Source organism: Labeo rohita, chromosome 23 (assembly GCF_022985175.1).
Source record: "Labeo rohita strain BAU-BD-2019 chromosome 23, IGBB_LRoh.1.0, whole genome shotgun sequence".
Classification (NCBI taxonomy): Eukaryota; Metazoa; Chordata; class Actinopteri; order Cypriniformes; family Cyprinidae; genus Labeo; species Labeo rohita.
Window position 1 is genome coordinate 28,934,152 of NC_066891.1, and position 13,193 is coordinate 28,947,344.

Below are 13,193 nucleotides of genomic sequence, written 5' to 3' on the forward strand. Positions count from 1 at the left end.
AAAAAATGGGGAAACAGCATTTTTCAAGTTTCTTTTCTCCAAAGTTTGCATGCCTGCAACTCAAGAAGTATTAAAGATATATTAATGCCCTTTTAGATACTGAGTCTCAACAAACTTTCCTTTTGGTATCTTTATTTTTAAGGCACTACATGGTTTGGTTCCAGAAATACTGGAATTTCAATATGGCTCCAGGAGTAAATTGTTAAAATGCACACACATTCAGTGGTCGAAAACCAAATGTAAAAAATATGATATTTCTTTTCTTTTAAAGAGGAATGTCTGAAGAACAAATAATGTTGAAACTAGAGACGTATCTTGTTTCCTTCTGTCAAAACAACCGCATTGAACATACCTGTCTGAAAGCTATAAATATTCTTTTTCCAATATTCTTAAAGATATCCCAATATGATTTTAGATTCTAGTTCTTGATAAACTTTTCTTTTCAAACCTTATTTTTCAAGGCCCTACATCGCTCCATGTACAGACTGTTGAATGTTACCCATTTTCAGTGGATGAAAACCAAATGTTGGTCACTTTGTATACAGCTGATACTTATATTTAAAGAACAATGTCTGAAGAAGAAATAACGTTGAAATTAGAATTGTATCTTGATTCCATCTATCAACAAGAATGAATAGAACAAAGTGCTGTTTCCCCATTTTTGAATGCTCACCATTGGCACATAATGCAACATAGATTGCTAAAGTCAACAGATTTTACTAACAGACCTACCAATCTCTGTGTAAAAATTACATTATGATGCTTCCATCTTTCTGAAGTCATTTTTAGCCTCTTGTAATAATTAGACTCTCTTTAATCCCTGGTGAAAATTGCCATTTTGACCTCCCTCTACAAAACAGTGGATTACTCAGTAAATATCCATGACATTTAATATTTTGGCTTTCATCACTACACGTCTATCTTTCTTCAGAAAGATCTAAACTCAAGACAAAGGGGCAAAAAAATGCCCCTGCACAATTAAATAATGCATTACGGCTGTCATGATTAAAAAGAATGTAGTGTCAATTTGCCGAATTACATTCAGATTTGCTCAGATTATGCTGTTTTGTGCAGCATTGAGGCTTATAACCATTTAAACTGCATTTTGGAAGTTCATACTTGCAGGCAACATTGAAGTCCACTATATGGAGAACATTCCTGAAATGTTTTCCTCAAAAAACAATTTCTTTACGACTGAAAAAGAAAAACATGAATGAATCTTGGATGACAAGGGGGTGAGTAAATTATCAGTACATTTTTGTTCTGGGAGTGAACTTCTCCTTAAAGCTCCTTAAAGTTGGTTGGATTCTGATTGGTTGACAATCTTTAACCTGTCATTGTCAAATTTTTCTAAAAGCGATTCCAAAGATAATGTTCTTCGGTTTCATTTCCGTCACAGTTGTGGTGTGAACTGGTGTGAACTTACTATTCTCTTAAAACTTTACAGTCACAGTTATTGTTATTGTCTTTGGTGTAATCGGGCCTTAAAGGTTTAAAAAAAGCTCACATTAACTTACATTAATAGAAGCACTGAAGCTGTCACCATAACCGTGATGTCACCATAACTATGATGTAATACATGCAAACTGAATTATGATTGGTCTGATTTTCTTTCACATATTAAACCATCTATAGCCAGACACACACACAAAAAAAAAGTTGTGTTGTCACTGCAACAAATGACAGCTCTGATGCTGCAATTTCTAGTACACACAACTAAAACCTAAAACCAAACTTCCCTAAAACTTCAACAATATTCTTTTGTAGCCCTGCAAGCACTGGTATTTTCTTCAAGTAATGGAAATCAGATAAATTCACAGATAAATTCAAAAACAAAACAGACAGTAGTTGGGAGTGTATGTCACTCAGACTGTCTCTTCCAATCTAAGCAGGCAGTTTTTGAGTACAACAAGCTACATCTGGACCAGACCATCCAGGCGGTCAGAAGTCTGGCTCTGCTGCAAGAAAAGCGGTGGATCTGATAGACAGATCTGGCCATGAGCGCTGCTTATATAACACTTGGCTGCTGTAAAGAGACCCGTCTCACCTCGCTTTACAATACACTGTGTGTGAGAGAGTAAGAATGTGAATGTTTCTGGATGGGGACGCAGATGAAAGAGACAGAGACAGAGACGTGGAAGAAAAGACGTGTTAAACAGAGGAGAACTTCAGTGTGATGGGAGGGAAAGAGAAGCTGTGTGTGTGTGTTTGGCTCTATGACTGATGCTGGTTAATGGCCTGTGTGAGAGCGGCAGAGTTGCCAACCTGTGCAGACAAATTAGTCCAGACAAATTAGAGTACAGAGAATGCGCCTACAGCAGAACTACATTACCCAGCATGCTTCAGCTAAACAACAATAGATATATGGACAGATGGATGGATGGATGGAGAGATGGACGTAAGGACAGATGGATGGATATATGGACGGATGGATATAAGGATAAATGGACAGATATATGGACGAATGGACTGACGGATGGATGGACATATGGACGGACGGACTGGCGGATGGATGGACAGATGGATGTCGGACGGATGGATATAAGGACGGACGGACAGATATATGGATGGATAGACAGATGAGGTAATGACAGATGGATGGATATACAGACAGACGGAAGGATGGATGGACAGACGGATATATGGACGGATGGACAGACAGATGGATGGATGGATGGATGGATGGACGGATGATAGATATGGACGGATGGATGGATGTAAGGACGAACGGACAGATATATGGATGGATAGACAGATGAGGTAAGGACAGATGGATGGATATATAGACGGACAGAAGGATGGATGGACGGATGGACGGACGGATATATGGACGGATGGACAGACAGACAGACAGATGGATGGATGGATGGATGGATGGATGGATGGACGGATAATAGATATGGACGGATGGATGGATGTAAGGACAGATGGATAGCTATATGGACGGACGGACGGAGGGACAGATAGACTTATGGATGGATGGACGGACAGATAGATACATGGACGGATGGATAAACGGATGAGTGGACAGATGGATAGATATATGGACGGATGGATGAATGGATAGATATATGGACAGATGTATAAATATATGGACGGACGGACGGACGGACGGATCTTGAAAATATGACTTGGCTTCCAGGTGGAGTGGTAAGCCTGTGCACCCTGACACAGCAAGTTGCGTAAAAAGTCATTTCACATTTGTGTGTGCAATATGCAGACGGTCAGTGGACAGTCAGTTGACTGTCAGTTATTGACTAAAGAGTTAATAATTAAACTAAAATCTGATCAAAACAGTGGCTTTGACCCAGAAACCTAAAAACCTTTATTCCAAAACACACATTAAATATCATCATGCACACATGAGCTGTTAATATCTAAAGTTTGACAAATGTTGCAGTGAATGAAGTAGTGGCCTAATACACTATCAGAATAAAATGTATTAATTAATGAATTAATTAATTGTGCAAAACAAACTGTACCTTTAGTGCTACAACAGCTTGTAACTGGGGCAGTACCTTTAAAAAGGACAAATTTGTACCTTTCTTTACCCCTTAAAGTTTCAAAGTAGTACCTTAAGGCTTAATAATACTATGAGGTACTGATGCACCTTTTAGAGATTGATAAGATACTGCCACAGTGACATGCTTTTGTACCACAAAAGGTATCATTTCTGCACTTTTGTTTTCTTGGTGGTGAGATACTTAAGGCCAATGACCTCTGTTTCATAAAACAGGAAAAGCTCCATAAATGAAGTTGATGATTTCTTTGTTCCTCAGATATCAGCTTGATTAATGCTGGTTTAGGAGATAGAACTTCCATGTTTTGTTTTGATTGGCTTTTCCATGAGCTGTGAATTTACAGGATGTAGTTTTATGAGGACTTCCTGTTCTCTTAGGCTAGTAAAATCATGACAGGAGTGTGTGTCTGGAAGGGTGTGTTTGTGCACATGTGAGAGAGAGTGTAAGAATATATATAAAATAAATTGCTACGAGCTGCTACACACATCAGCCATGACCGAAACTTGAAAACTGATCCCTCCTGAGGAAGTACACAGACGCAGGAAACCATCAGAACCAGCGGCGGCATCAATATCAGTCAGTCTGATATGTCTAAAGTAGGGCTGTCAAACAGTTAATCGTGATTAATCGCATCCAAAATAAAAGTTTGAGTTTATATATAAGTATATATATATATATATATTTTTTTTACATATTAATATTTTATATATTTAAATAAGTTTTTTCTTGCAAGTGTGTGTATACATAAATATACACAGTACTCACCCATATATTATATAACATATATAATAAAACCAAACTTTTATTTTGGATGCAATTAATCGTGAAACTTATTTAAAAAGATGTAGATGCAGAAGTTGAGATTATTACAGCATTTGCTGTTATATTACTAATAATAGAAATGTAACCGCTATAATAGTTTTTTATTTTTTATTGTTTACCATTTATTTTGTTTGACAGTTCTGTCTAATAATTTATTAGAAAGAAACAGATAAACAAAGGCAGTAACAGAGTCCACGCCAATAATTAAAAATGAATAAACCAATATATTATTTGACAACTAACAATTATTTCTATTAGTTTACAGTTTCTGACAAATGACGTAATACTTTTTCATAAAATGTCAGCATTCAGCAAATATGCATTTTTATATAGTTTTTGAATAAAGCCTGGATAAAAATGTGTGTACTTGGGACATATTAATAATAATAATAATAATAATAAAATTATATTAAAAAAAGTTATATTTTAGTGAAAATTATGTAAAATAAATTAGAGCTTTTTTATCAATTTATCAATTTAAAAAAAAAGTTTGTTTACATATTATATGCATGTGTACTGTGTAAATTTATTATGCATATATAAACATACAGACGTATACATTTTTAAAATATTTTTATGTATTGTATGTATTTGTATGTAAACACTTGTATATAATCTATATTATACACATAAATATAAATATTTTACATATAAATCTAACATATTTTTCCTTAACATGTATGTGTGTGTATTTATATATACACATAATAAACAGTACACACATATAGCATGTAATCATAAACTTATTTTGAATCAATGAATTTCAACTAATCGTTTTGCAGCTATAAAATATTAGAATAAATGAAATATTGTGATATCATATATACTGGTTTTATACTGACCACCAGCCAAGACTTCGGCATTAATATCAAACCAAACTGATCAACCACTCGAAGATGTGATCATGCTCAGTATGCAGTATCTCACCACACTGGATCACAACCAACATCTTCACACCCATGATGCCAATGGCAGCATGCCAATACAGCTTATTTGCATACAGTTAAATATGTGGCAGGACACACCTTTATCACATTGTCAATGATTGCTATCAATCACGTTGCTCTCACTGCAAATGATTGACTATTGAAGTGCTTGCTCTGTTACTGTAAATAAGTGTATGTGTGTAAGTATCATTTTAGTGTCATACAGACACAAAACCTGTCACATCACTGACTGACCAGCCAGAGAGGTCACTGACTTCCATTTCACATCAGTCATCTTTCCACACATGATATCATTTCCTTCACACACACACACACACACATATATAGCAAAGTATGCTTAGTATGCGCAAAGTGAACATCTGTGGGTGACAATCCCACAGTTCACTGAACTATAGTTAATCATTATTCCTCCACAGAAAACTTTAACAAGAGTTTCACAGTTCAAACTAACCTGAGGGGTTTTATTAAGTCTCCCCACAACAAAATCACATGATTCTATTAATATTCCAAATCAAAACAACCAAAACACAGCCTGCGGGTACAGACCTACTTTAGCTGGTGACTGAAAACACGTGACCATGTCTCTCTCTACAACATTTTCCCTGGCAGCTCCAACCCAAGAAAACATAACTTTTGCCCGTTACTAGGAGACCGGAATCCTTACAGAAAGAAAGGCATTGTGGTCTGGAAAGACAAGCGCTGTAAATCCACAGCCACAGTGGAATTCCAGCATTCCCAGAGAGAGAGAGAAAGAGAGAGATACCTGACAGGAGAGCACAGCCTGAAAGCGCTAACAACTACCCAACAGAGCACAACACAGACGTCCTGCACTGCTCTCTCATTCCTGAGTTTAACTCAGCTGTATATGGAAGCTTGTTTTCACTACTGAATAATAAATAGAAAAGTTAATTGCATTTTTTTTTACCTCACAATTCAGAATTGCTTGACATAATTTTTTTTTCCAGAATTGTGAGATAAGAACTTGTTATGAAGTTTTAAAGTCTATAAATGTCTTGCAATTCTGACTTTCTCACAATTGTGACTTTATATCCCACATTTTTAAGTTCATATCTTACAATTCTCACATTTTTCCTCACAATTCTGACTATTTTTTAGTAATTGTGAGCTTAAAATTCTTACTTTTTAATCTCACAATTATTTTTCTCACAATTCTCACTTTTTTTCTCACTATTTCAAGTTTAAATCTTACAATTCTTTTTTTTTTCTCACAGTTGTGAATCTGTCTTGCAATTCTTACTTTCTCACAAATGCAACTTTGTATCCCACAATTTTTTCTCATAATTTTGACTTTGTCGCAATTGCAAGTTTGTCTCTCAAAATTTGTACTTTTTTTCTAAAAATTCAGTGTTAAATCTCACAACTGAGTTTACATCTTGTAATTCTGACTTGTTTTCTTTGCAATTCTGACTTTCAGAATTCCAACAATTCCAAAGTCCAACTCTAAGGAAAAAAATGTTATTTTATTACAATTGTGAGTTTATATCCCACAATTTTGACTTTGTGTTATAATGTCAGAATTGTGAGATAAAAACTTGCGATTCTTGCGCTCAACTGTAAGAGCTGCAAAAAAAAAGTCAGAACTGAATTTTTTTCTACAAGTTTAAGTCTTGCAATTTTTACTTTTTTCTCACAATTGCGAGTCTACATGTCGTAATTTCTACTGTTTCCCCTCACAATTCTTACTTTTTTCTTACTATTCTGTAGTTTTCTCAAAATTAAGAGTTTAAATCTCGCAACTGTTTTTTTCTCACAATTGCGAGTTCACATCTCCTAATTTTGATTTTTTTTCCCCCCTAGAAAGACTTCTTTTCTCAGAATTGTGAGATATAAACTTGCACTTGCGAGTTATGAAAAATACTACACTATAAATACTATAAAAAATACTATTTTAATACAACTGCAAGTTTATATCTCCTAATTTTGACTTTGGAACTCACAATTGTATTATAATGTTAGAATTACAAGATATAAACTTGCGATTCTGAAAAAAAACATAAAATAAATAAAAATTGCAAGGAAAAAAATTCTCGGGATTACAGGTTTAAATCTTGCAATGTTGACTTTTTCCTCACAATTGCGAGTTTAATTCTCATAATTCTTACTTTTTTTCCCCTCACAATTCTGATTTCTTTTCTCAAAATTGCAAGTTTACATCACGTTATTCTGACTTTTTTCCCTTGCAATTCTGGCTTCTTTTCTCAGTATTTTGAGATATAAACTTGCAAGTGCAAGGTATAAAGTCCATCTCTAAAGAAAAAAAAAAGTCTATTTTATTACAATTGACTTATTGACAATTTTGACTTACTATATATAAACTTAAAATTCTGCAAAAAAAAAAAAAAAAAGTAAGAACTGCGAGAAAAGTCAGAATTTTTTTCTCAGAATTATTATTATATTAATTAAATCTTGCATTTTTTACTTTTTTTCTTGCAATTGTGAGTTTATATCTTTCAGTTCTGCATCTTTCCCCTCACAATTCTGACTTTTTCCTCATAGCTATGAATTTTTCTCAGACTTGTGAGAAAAAAAAATCAGATCTGTAAGAAAAAAGTCAGAATTGTGAGGAAAAGTTAAAATTGAAAAAATTGCCTTTTTAAATTTTATTCAGTGGTGGAAAGGCTTCCGTAACTGTATGATTACATTCGTACAGATCTTGCACAGCTACACAAGCATTTACACGAGTAAATGTTGAAATGTTACTGTAACGCCATTTACTCACAGTTCACATCACTGCCAATCTCCACTGAGAAACACTCATTTAGTGTGTGGAAGTCAAGTAAATGAGGTCAAAGTTTAGGTTTTGTCACAGTCTGCCTGGTAATATCACTCAGCACAACTGTGGCCCAATGTGGCCTTTGGTTACACATGCTTAAAGCCTCCATGAAATCAACATTAGCCCATTTGTGTTAGCTTTGTGGTCATCTATGATAACGTACACATACAAAAAAAGTTGACAAAACGGTACAGCTAAAGCACATTATCATCGAACAAGCTCTACTAAGGTTTTACAATCAGAGAGTGTAATGTTGAGCAGTATATCTTGTTTTGGCATTTAAAACCCGTCCAAAAATCATCCTTTCATGAAATGTTCTGCTTTAAGGATTAATGACTCTTAATTTGATATTTTGTTATCTAATGCAGTGACATTCAAAAGTCTCTGAACTTTAAAAAAAAGTTAAATGTCAGAATAAGAATCACCCACTATAAAAAACCCAGAAATAGCAAAACAGCAGCTCAACATTTCTCCAGTGATGCAATGCAGGTAATCTCATCTTACCTGATCTCCATTTGATGATGTCAGTGAATTCGCTGTTGTCTCCGGCCTCAGAGGCCTCTGACACTGTGCCCACGGTAGCCATCTTCCTTCTCAGGAGTCACGGGTACGTCTGACACGCTGAAGTAGAAATCCGGCTCTCCTTTACATATACAGTCCTCTGCAAATCCCTGCAATAGAGCACATCCCATCAGCCTGAACTCATGAAAGGCAGCTAAGGCTAGCTCTTTGAAATGCAATACTAGTATATTGTTGTCACATGGCCTTATTATGTTACATGTTTAATTCAGAAGGTAGCTTGCAGTCATCACTTCAGAAAAGCCATATTTCTATGTGGTATCCAATCCAATCTTAATTTCACATTTATGCACTTTTCAGGAAATGCAGTAGGCCATTTCATGAACGCAGAATATCCACTTACTGTCTTACACAGTGCATGTTATGTTTTTGGACAACTGCAATGCTTTGTGGGAGAGCTGGAAAGTGCAGAGCAAGGAGAGGCCATGCTGTTTCTTCTCAAATCAAATGAAACTATTTCAACATGGGCGTACGAACTCTTCTAGGTCATTCGGAAAGCGCTAAGAGCTGCTCTTTGTAGAACTGCCGGACTGCACACATGGTAAACTGCAGTGATGTTATGGCTCTGAGTGAATGTGGACTGGTGAGGCACAGCTATTTGACTGGAGGGGGTTGTTGTTAAATTCTACTACATTACAAATTCAGGCACAAGAGGGAAAACAAACATGATCTCATTAATGAAAAACAGCTTTCTCATGCAATTATACAATTATAAAATACTTTGATTCTTTCCATCAACAACTCCTCATTCTGAAAATCGTGAACAATACCATTTAAAATTCTGATTCGTGCCAGTCCTAGGGCCATATGAAATCCGTTTTATTTTTTTCCAAATTCTGTTTTTTCCGTTTTAATTTTTCTGGATTCCGTTTTTTCCCATTTTAATTTTTCTAAACTCCTTTTTAATGGTTAAATTAAATTGTATTAATCAAAGAGCATATCAATTAAAATCATGAAACTTACACAATTTCACATCAATTTAATAAAGGTTTAACAAGAAGGATATGTTTAGGGCCCTATGAAATGTTTTATTTTTTCTCACCATGTTTTATTGTTATCAAATTCTGTGTTTTAGCACGTCTAATTATTTGAATGCATACTTAATTTATTTATTTAAGTTTATTCTTAAAATAGCCTTATGAAAGGTTTTTTTTTTTTTTTACTCTCAGAAATTCTGTGTTGTGTAATTAAAATGTTCTGGTTATTACATGAAGGCATAAAACATTAATTTCATTTATCTTTTAATTATTACAAAATTAAGCAAACTTTTTGGCAAACAAAGTGGAATTTACTATTAAAATTAAAACATGGAAGAAATGTTGTGAGATTCATTGTAGTAGTAGTAGTGGTAATAATAGTAGTAATATATCTGGCACAATGTCTTCAAGTTAAACCGGACTTTTTTTCTGACGGGTTGCCATGTCTACCTTTACATTTCTGTATGTATATGATATAACGAATACACACAGAAAATATAGTTTTCCTAAAATGGAACGGTCAAATGCTCATGAAGTGACTCTCAGCAGATATTGTTCATGTATTTATGTCCTCATTTAGTGAGACGACAGACGCTGAAATCACAGCCAGTATCACGCGCTTCAGTGTGTAGTAAACAAAACCTCTCGTCTGCTCCATTCATTAAAACAGAGACACGGAGAACATGCAGGATTCACATTTAAATGGTATTTTTGCAGCGTAATATTTACAGATACTAGTCCATATTGCAGTTTGATTTAAGTGTAATGACCTACTTTTGATTAATTCACTCAAACTTTGACAAATTCCGTGACATTCCGCCTTATTCAGTAAATTCCGTTTTTATGACTAGATTCCGTGATTCCGTCCGCGTTTTCCGCAACAGTCCTAATTTTCATTCTACTTTTAATTATGTTTGCAACATCACTTAATATGTTCTTCTAACATTATGATTCTAAATTCTGATTGACTTATTCAAATTTTGATTCTCACAAATAAGATTTTTGATTCATCACAAATTACATTTCTGATGTAATATAAATTCTGATTTGAATTATAATTCAAATTCTCATTCTCATTCAGTTTCTGACATACTTTAAATTATAGCTTTTTGATTCTAATTTTATGGAAATTATGTTTATAATTGTTATGCCAACTTAAAATTCAGATTTAAATTGTAATTCTTATACTGATTCAAATTTTGATTCTCACCAATTCTAATTCTCATTCTAATTCTTATAATTCTAGTGCAATTTAAATTTTGATTCTAATTCTGCTGCCAACTTAAATTCTGATTTGAATTATAATTCTCATTGAATTACACTGATTTGAATTATAATTCTCTCTTATTCTATTTCCTATTCTAAATTCCTAATTTGAATTGTAATGCTTAAATTTACTCAAATTCTGATTCTCGTGAAACATAGTTCTGTAATACCTGATTTGAACTGCAATCCTTACACTGACTTAAGTTCTTATTCTTGTCGTATCTAATTCTAATTTTGATTCTGATTCTTACCAACTCTGTTTCTTATTTTAATTCTGATGCAGTTTAAATTCAGACTCTAATTCAGATTCTAAGCTTTATTCCAGTACTTTTCATTTGATGGATTTCACATGACAACACAACTGTCAAGTGAGAGAACTCCAACTTGTAATGTGAACTTGCAACTTCCAAAATGACGTGACCACAATTCAGATTTAGACTCACTATGCAACTGAAACTTATTTCTGGCACTGCAGATCAAAGATATTTGCTAGCAGAGTGTTTTATATTCCCTAAACCTATGCAACAAATCAGTTAATTTACATTTCATCATTCATCACTACTTCAAAAGTTAAATTAAAGTTGCATTAATAAAAGCTTTGACAAATTCTGATGACAAATCTCATCCTCACATTGGCAGTGCAAACGAGACGGCTCAGTGCATTCAGAGATAAAGCATGTGTGCTCAGAGGCTGCAAAGTGTTAGTGATGTCTCAGACTGACCTGGATCAGGGAAATCTACACTGAGATCAACAGGGCAGGTGAAAACATCGGCCTTACAACACCAACAGGCAGATGCACAATCAAGAGTAAGATGTTATCACCACATTAAGCACCCACACCAAAAACACCCATCAGAACGAGGGCGGGACTAATTACCACACGAGAAAAACCAGGTCCTTTGTGTGTGTGTGGAGGACAAGTTGTAACAGGAGCTGTCACCCAGCCAAACAGGTGACCACGCATTCATTCTGTAGCTCCCCCCACATTCCTGCCCTCAAAACAAGCTCACTGATAAGGTCCACCAACACCAGACCTCTCAAAGCAGCACTTCAGCAGCTGATGGACACGGCGGCTGGCTGATGATGTCATTGATTAGTAATGAGGTAATGAGCAGGAATGTCGAGAGTGGCCGAAGAGAATAGAAACACGGCCGCCTCTGATAATTTACAGCATGTCTTGTCCAAGAAAGGCTTCAGCTTTATAAGTAAACGTGCTGGCATGCAGCAAAAGTGAATGACGTAAACGTCTAACTTTAGATTCCTGCAAAGAAAACTCTGTGCCCCCATTTTCTCAGCTCGTATCCCACAAAGACGACTTATATGTGCATTCTTGCATGAAGGTTTTTGTTCATGCATGCTTATAAACACCAGACGAAATGGTCAATAAGCAAAAATGATGTGCGGTTTTGGATAAAAATGGCAACATCTAGAAAGAAAATGTCATTTTTAGAGGCGAATCTTACCTGACAACCAATCTGCATTGCGAAAGTGTCTGCAGAACCTCAAAAAACCATAACACTGACCCTAATAGTCATTAACTGGGATAAATGACTCTAATCCCCACTGACCCAAACCCTACTTAAACCTACACAACTTTAACCTAGCCAAACCTACCTCTAACTAACCTAGTTAAACCCAGCCTTCTGTACCTTTTACCTTAGCAATCCGAGATCAGTACGAGTTTGTTTACTGAGTTTCCCACAACACATGCTTCAAACTTCTTCTAACTTACATTAATTATAGGTCAGAGAGACCTTTAGAGAAACCAAAGGAGCAAATAACACCCACTAAAAGTGCTTAAAACGCTTCACGGATACATAGCCTCCATTCATCTGTATGTTTATTTATTTAGTTTAACTTGTTTGGTCAATTTGGTCAGTCGTGTTCAGGCGCCCGTAATTCAACAAACACATCAAAGTTTTGTAAACATGTGTAAGTGTTGTTTTAAAAGCAGCAGGTCTCACCTTTGCGTGATGAATCTCTCAATGCAGTGCAGTGACTTTGTATCACTGAGTAAATAATGAATCATTGACTCTTATTAGGGCATGTTCAGCGCTCCACACTTCACAAGCAACTGCCAGCTCGTCTAACGCTCCAGATCTCTCCTCAGTGCCTTCACGGGAGACTCACAACTCCATCCAGGAAACATCAAAGTTATCCAACTCGATTGTTTTGGCGCTCCCGGAGTATTTCAGCTCTGCCGCAAAGTTTCCTTTACTCATGAATAACAAAAGAAGAGTTACAGCGCGTCCTGAGCCACTCCAGCAGCTCCGCCCACACTCGCAG

The 13,193-nt window shown here is 35.4% G+C and overlaps 1 protein-coding gene across 5 annotated transcripts in view; it reads right to left on the reverse strand.

Moving 5' to 3' along the window:
* LOC127155073 (utrophin) overlaps window positions 1–13,192 on the reverse strand; it is a 280,024-nt gene extending 266,832 nt beyond the window's left edge. For all 5 annotated transcript variants that reach the window (XM_051097036.1, XM_051097040.1, XM_051097038.1 and 2 more), the window contains exons 1-2: window positions 12,872–13,192; window positions 8,589–8,755 (exon numbers count right to left, since the gene is read on the reverse strand). In XM_051097036.1, the coding sequence (XP_050952993.1) occupies window positions 8,589–8,670 (82 nt within the window). In that variant the 5' untranslated portion in view covers window positions 8,671–8,755; window positions 12,872–13,192. The remainder of the gene's footprint in view (window positions 1–8,588; window positions 8,756–12,871) is intronic.
* Between the last annotated feature and the right edge of the window lies 1 nt (window position 13,193).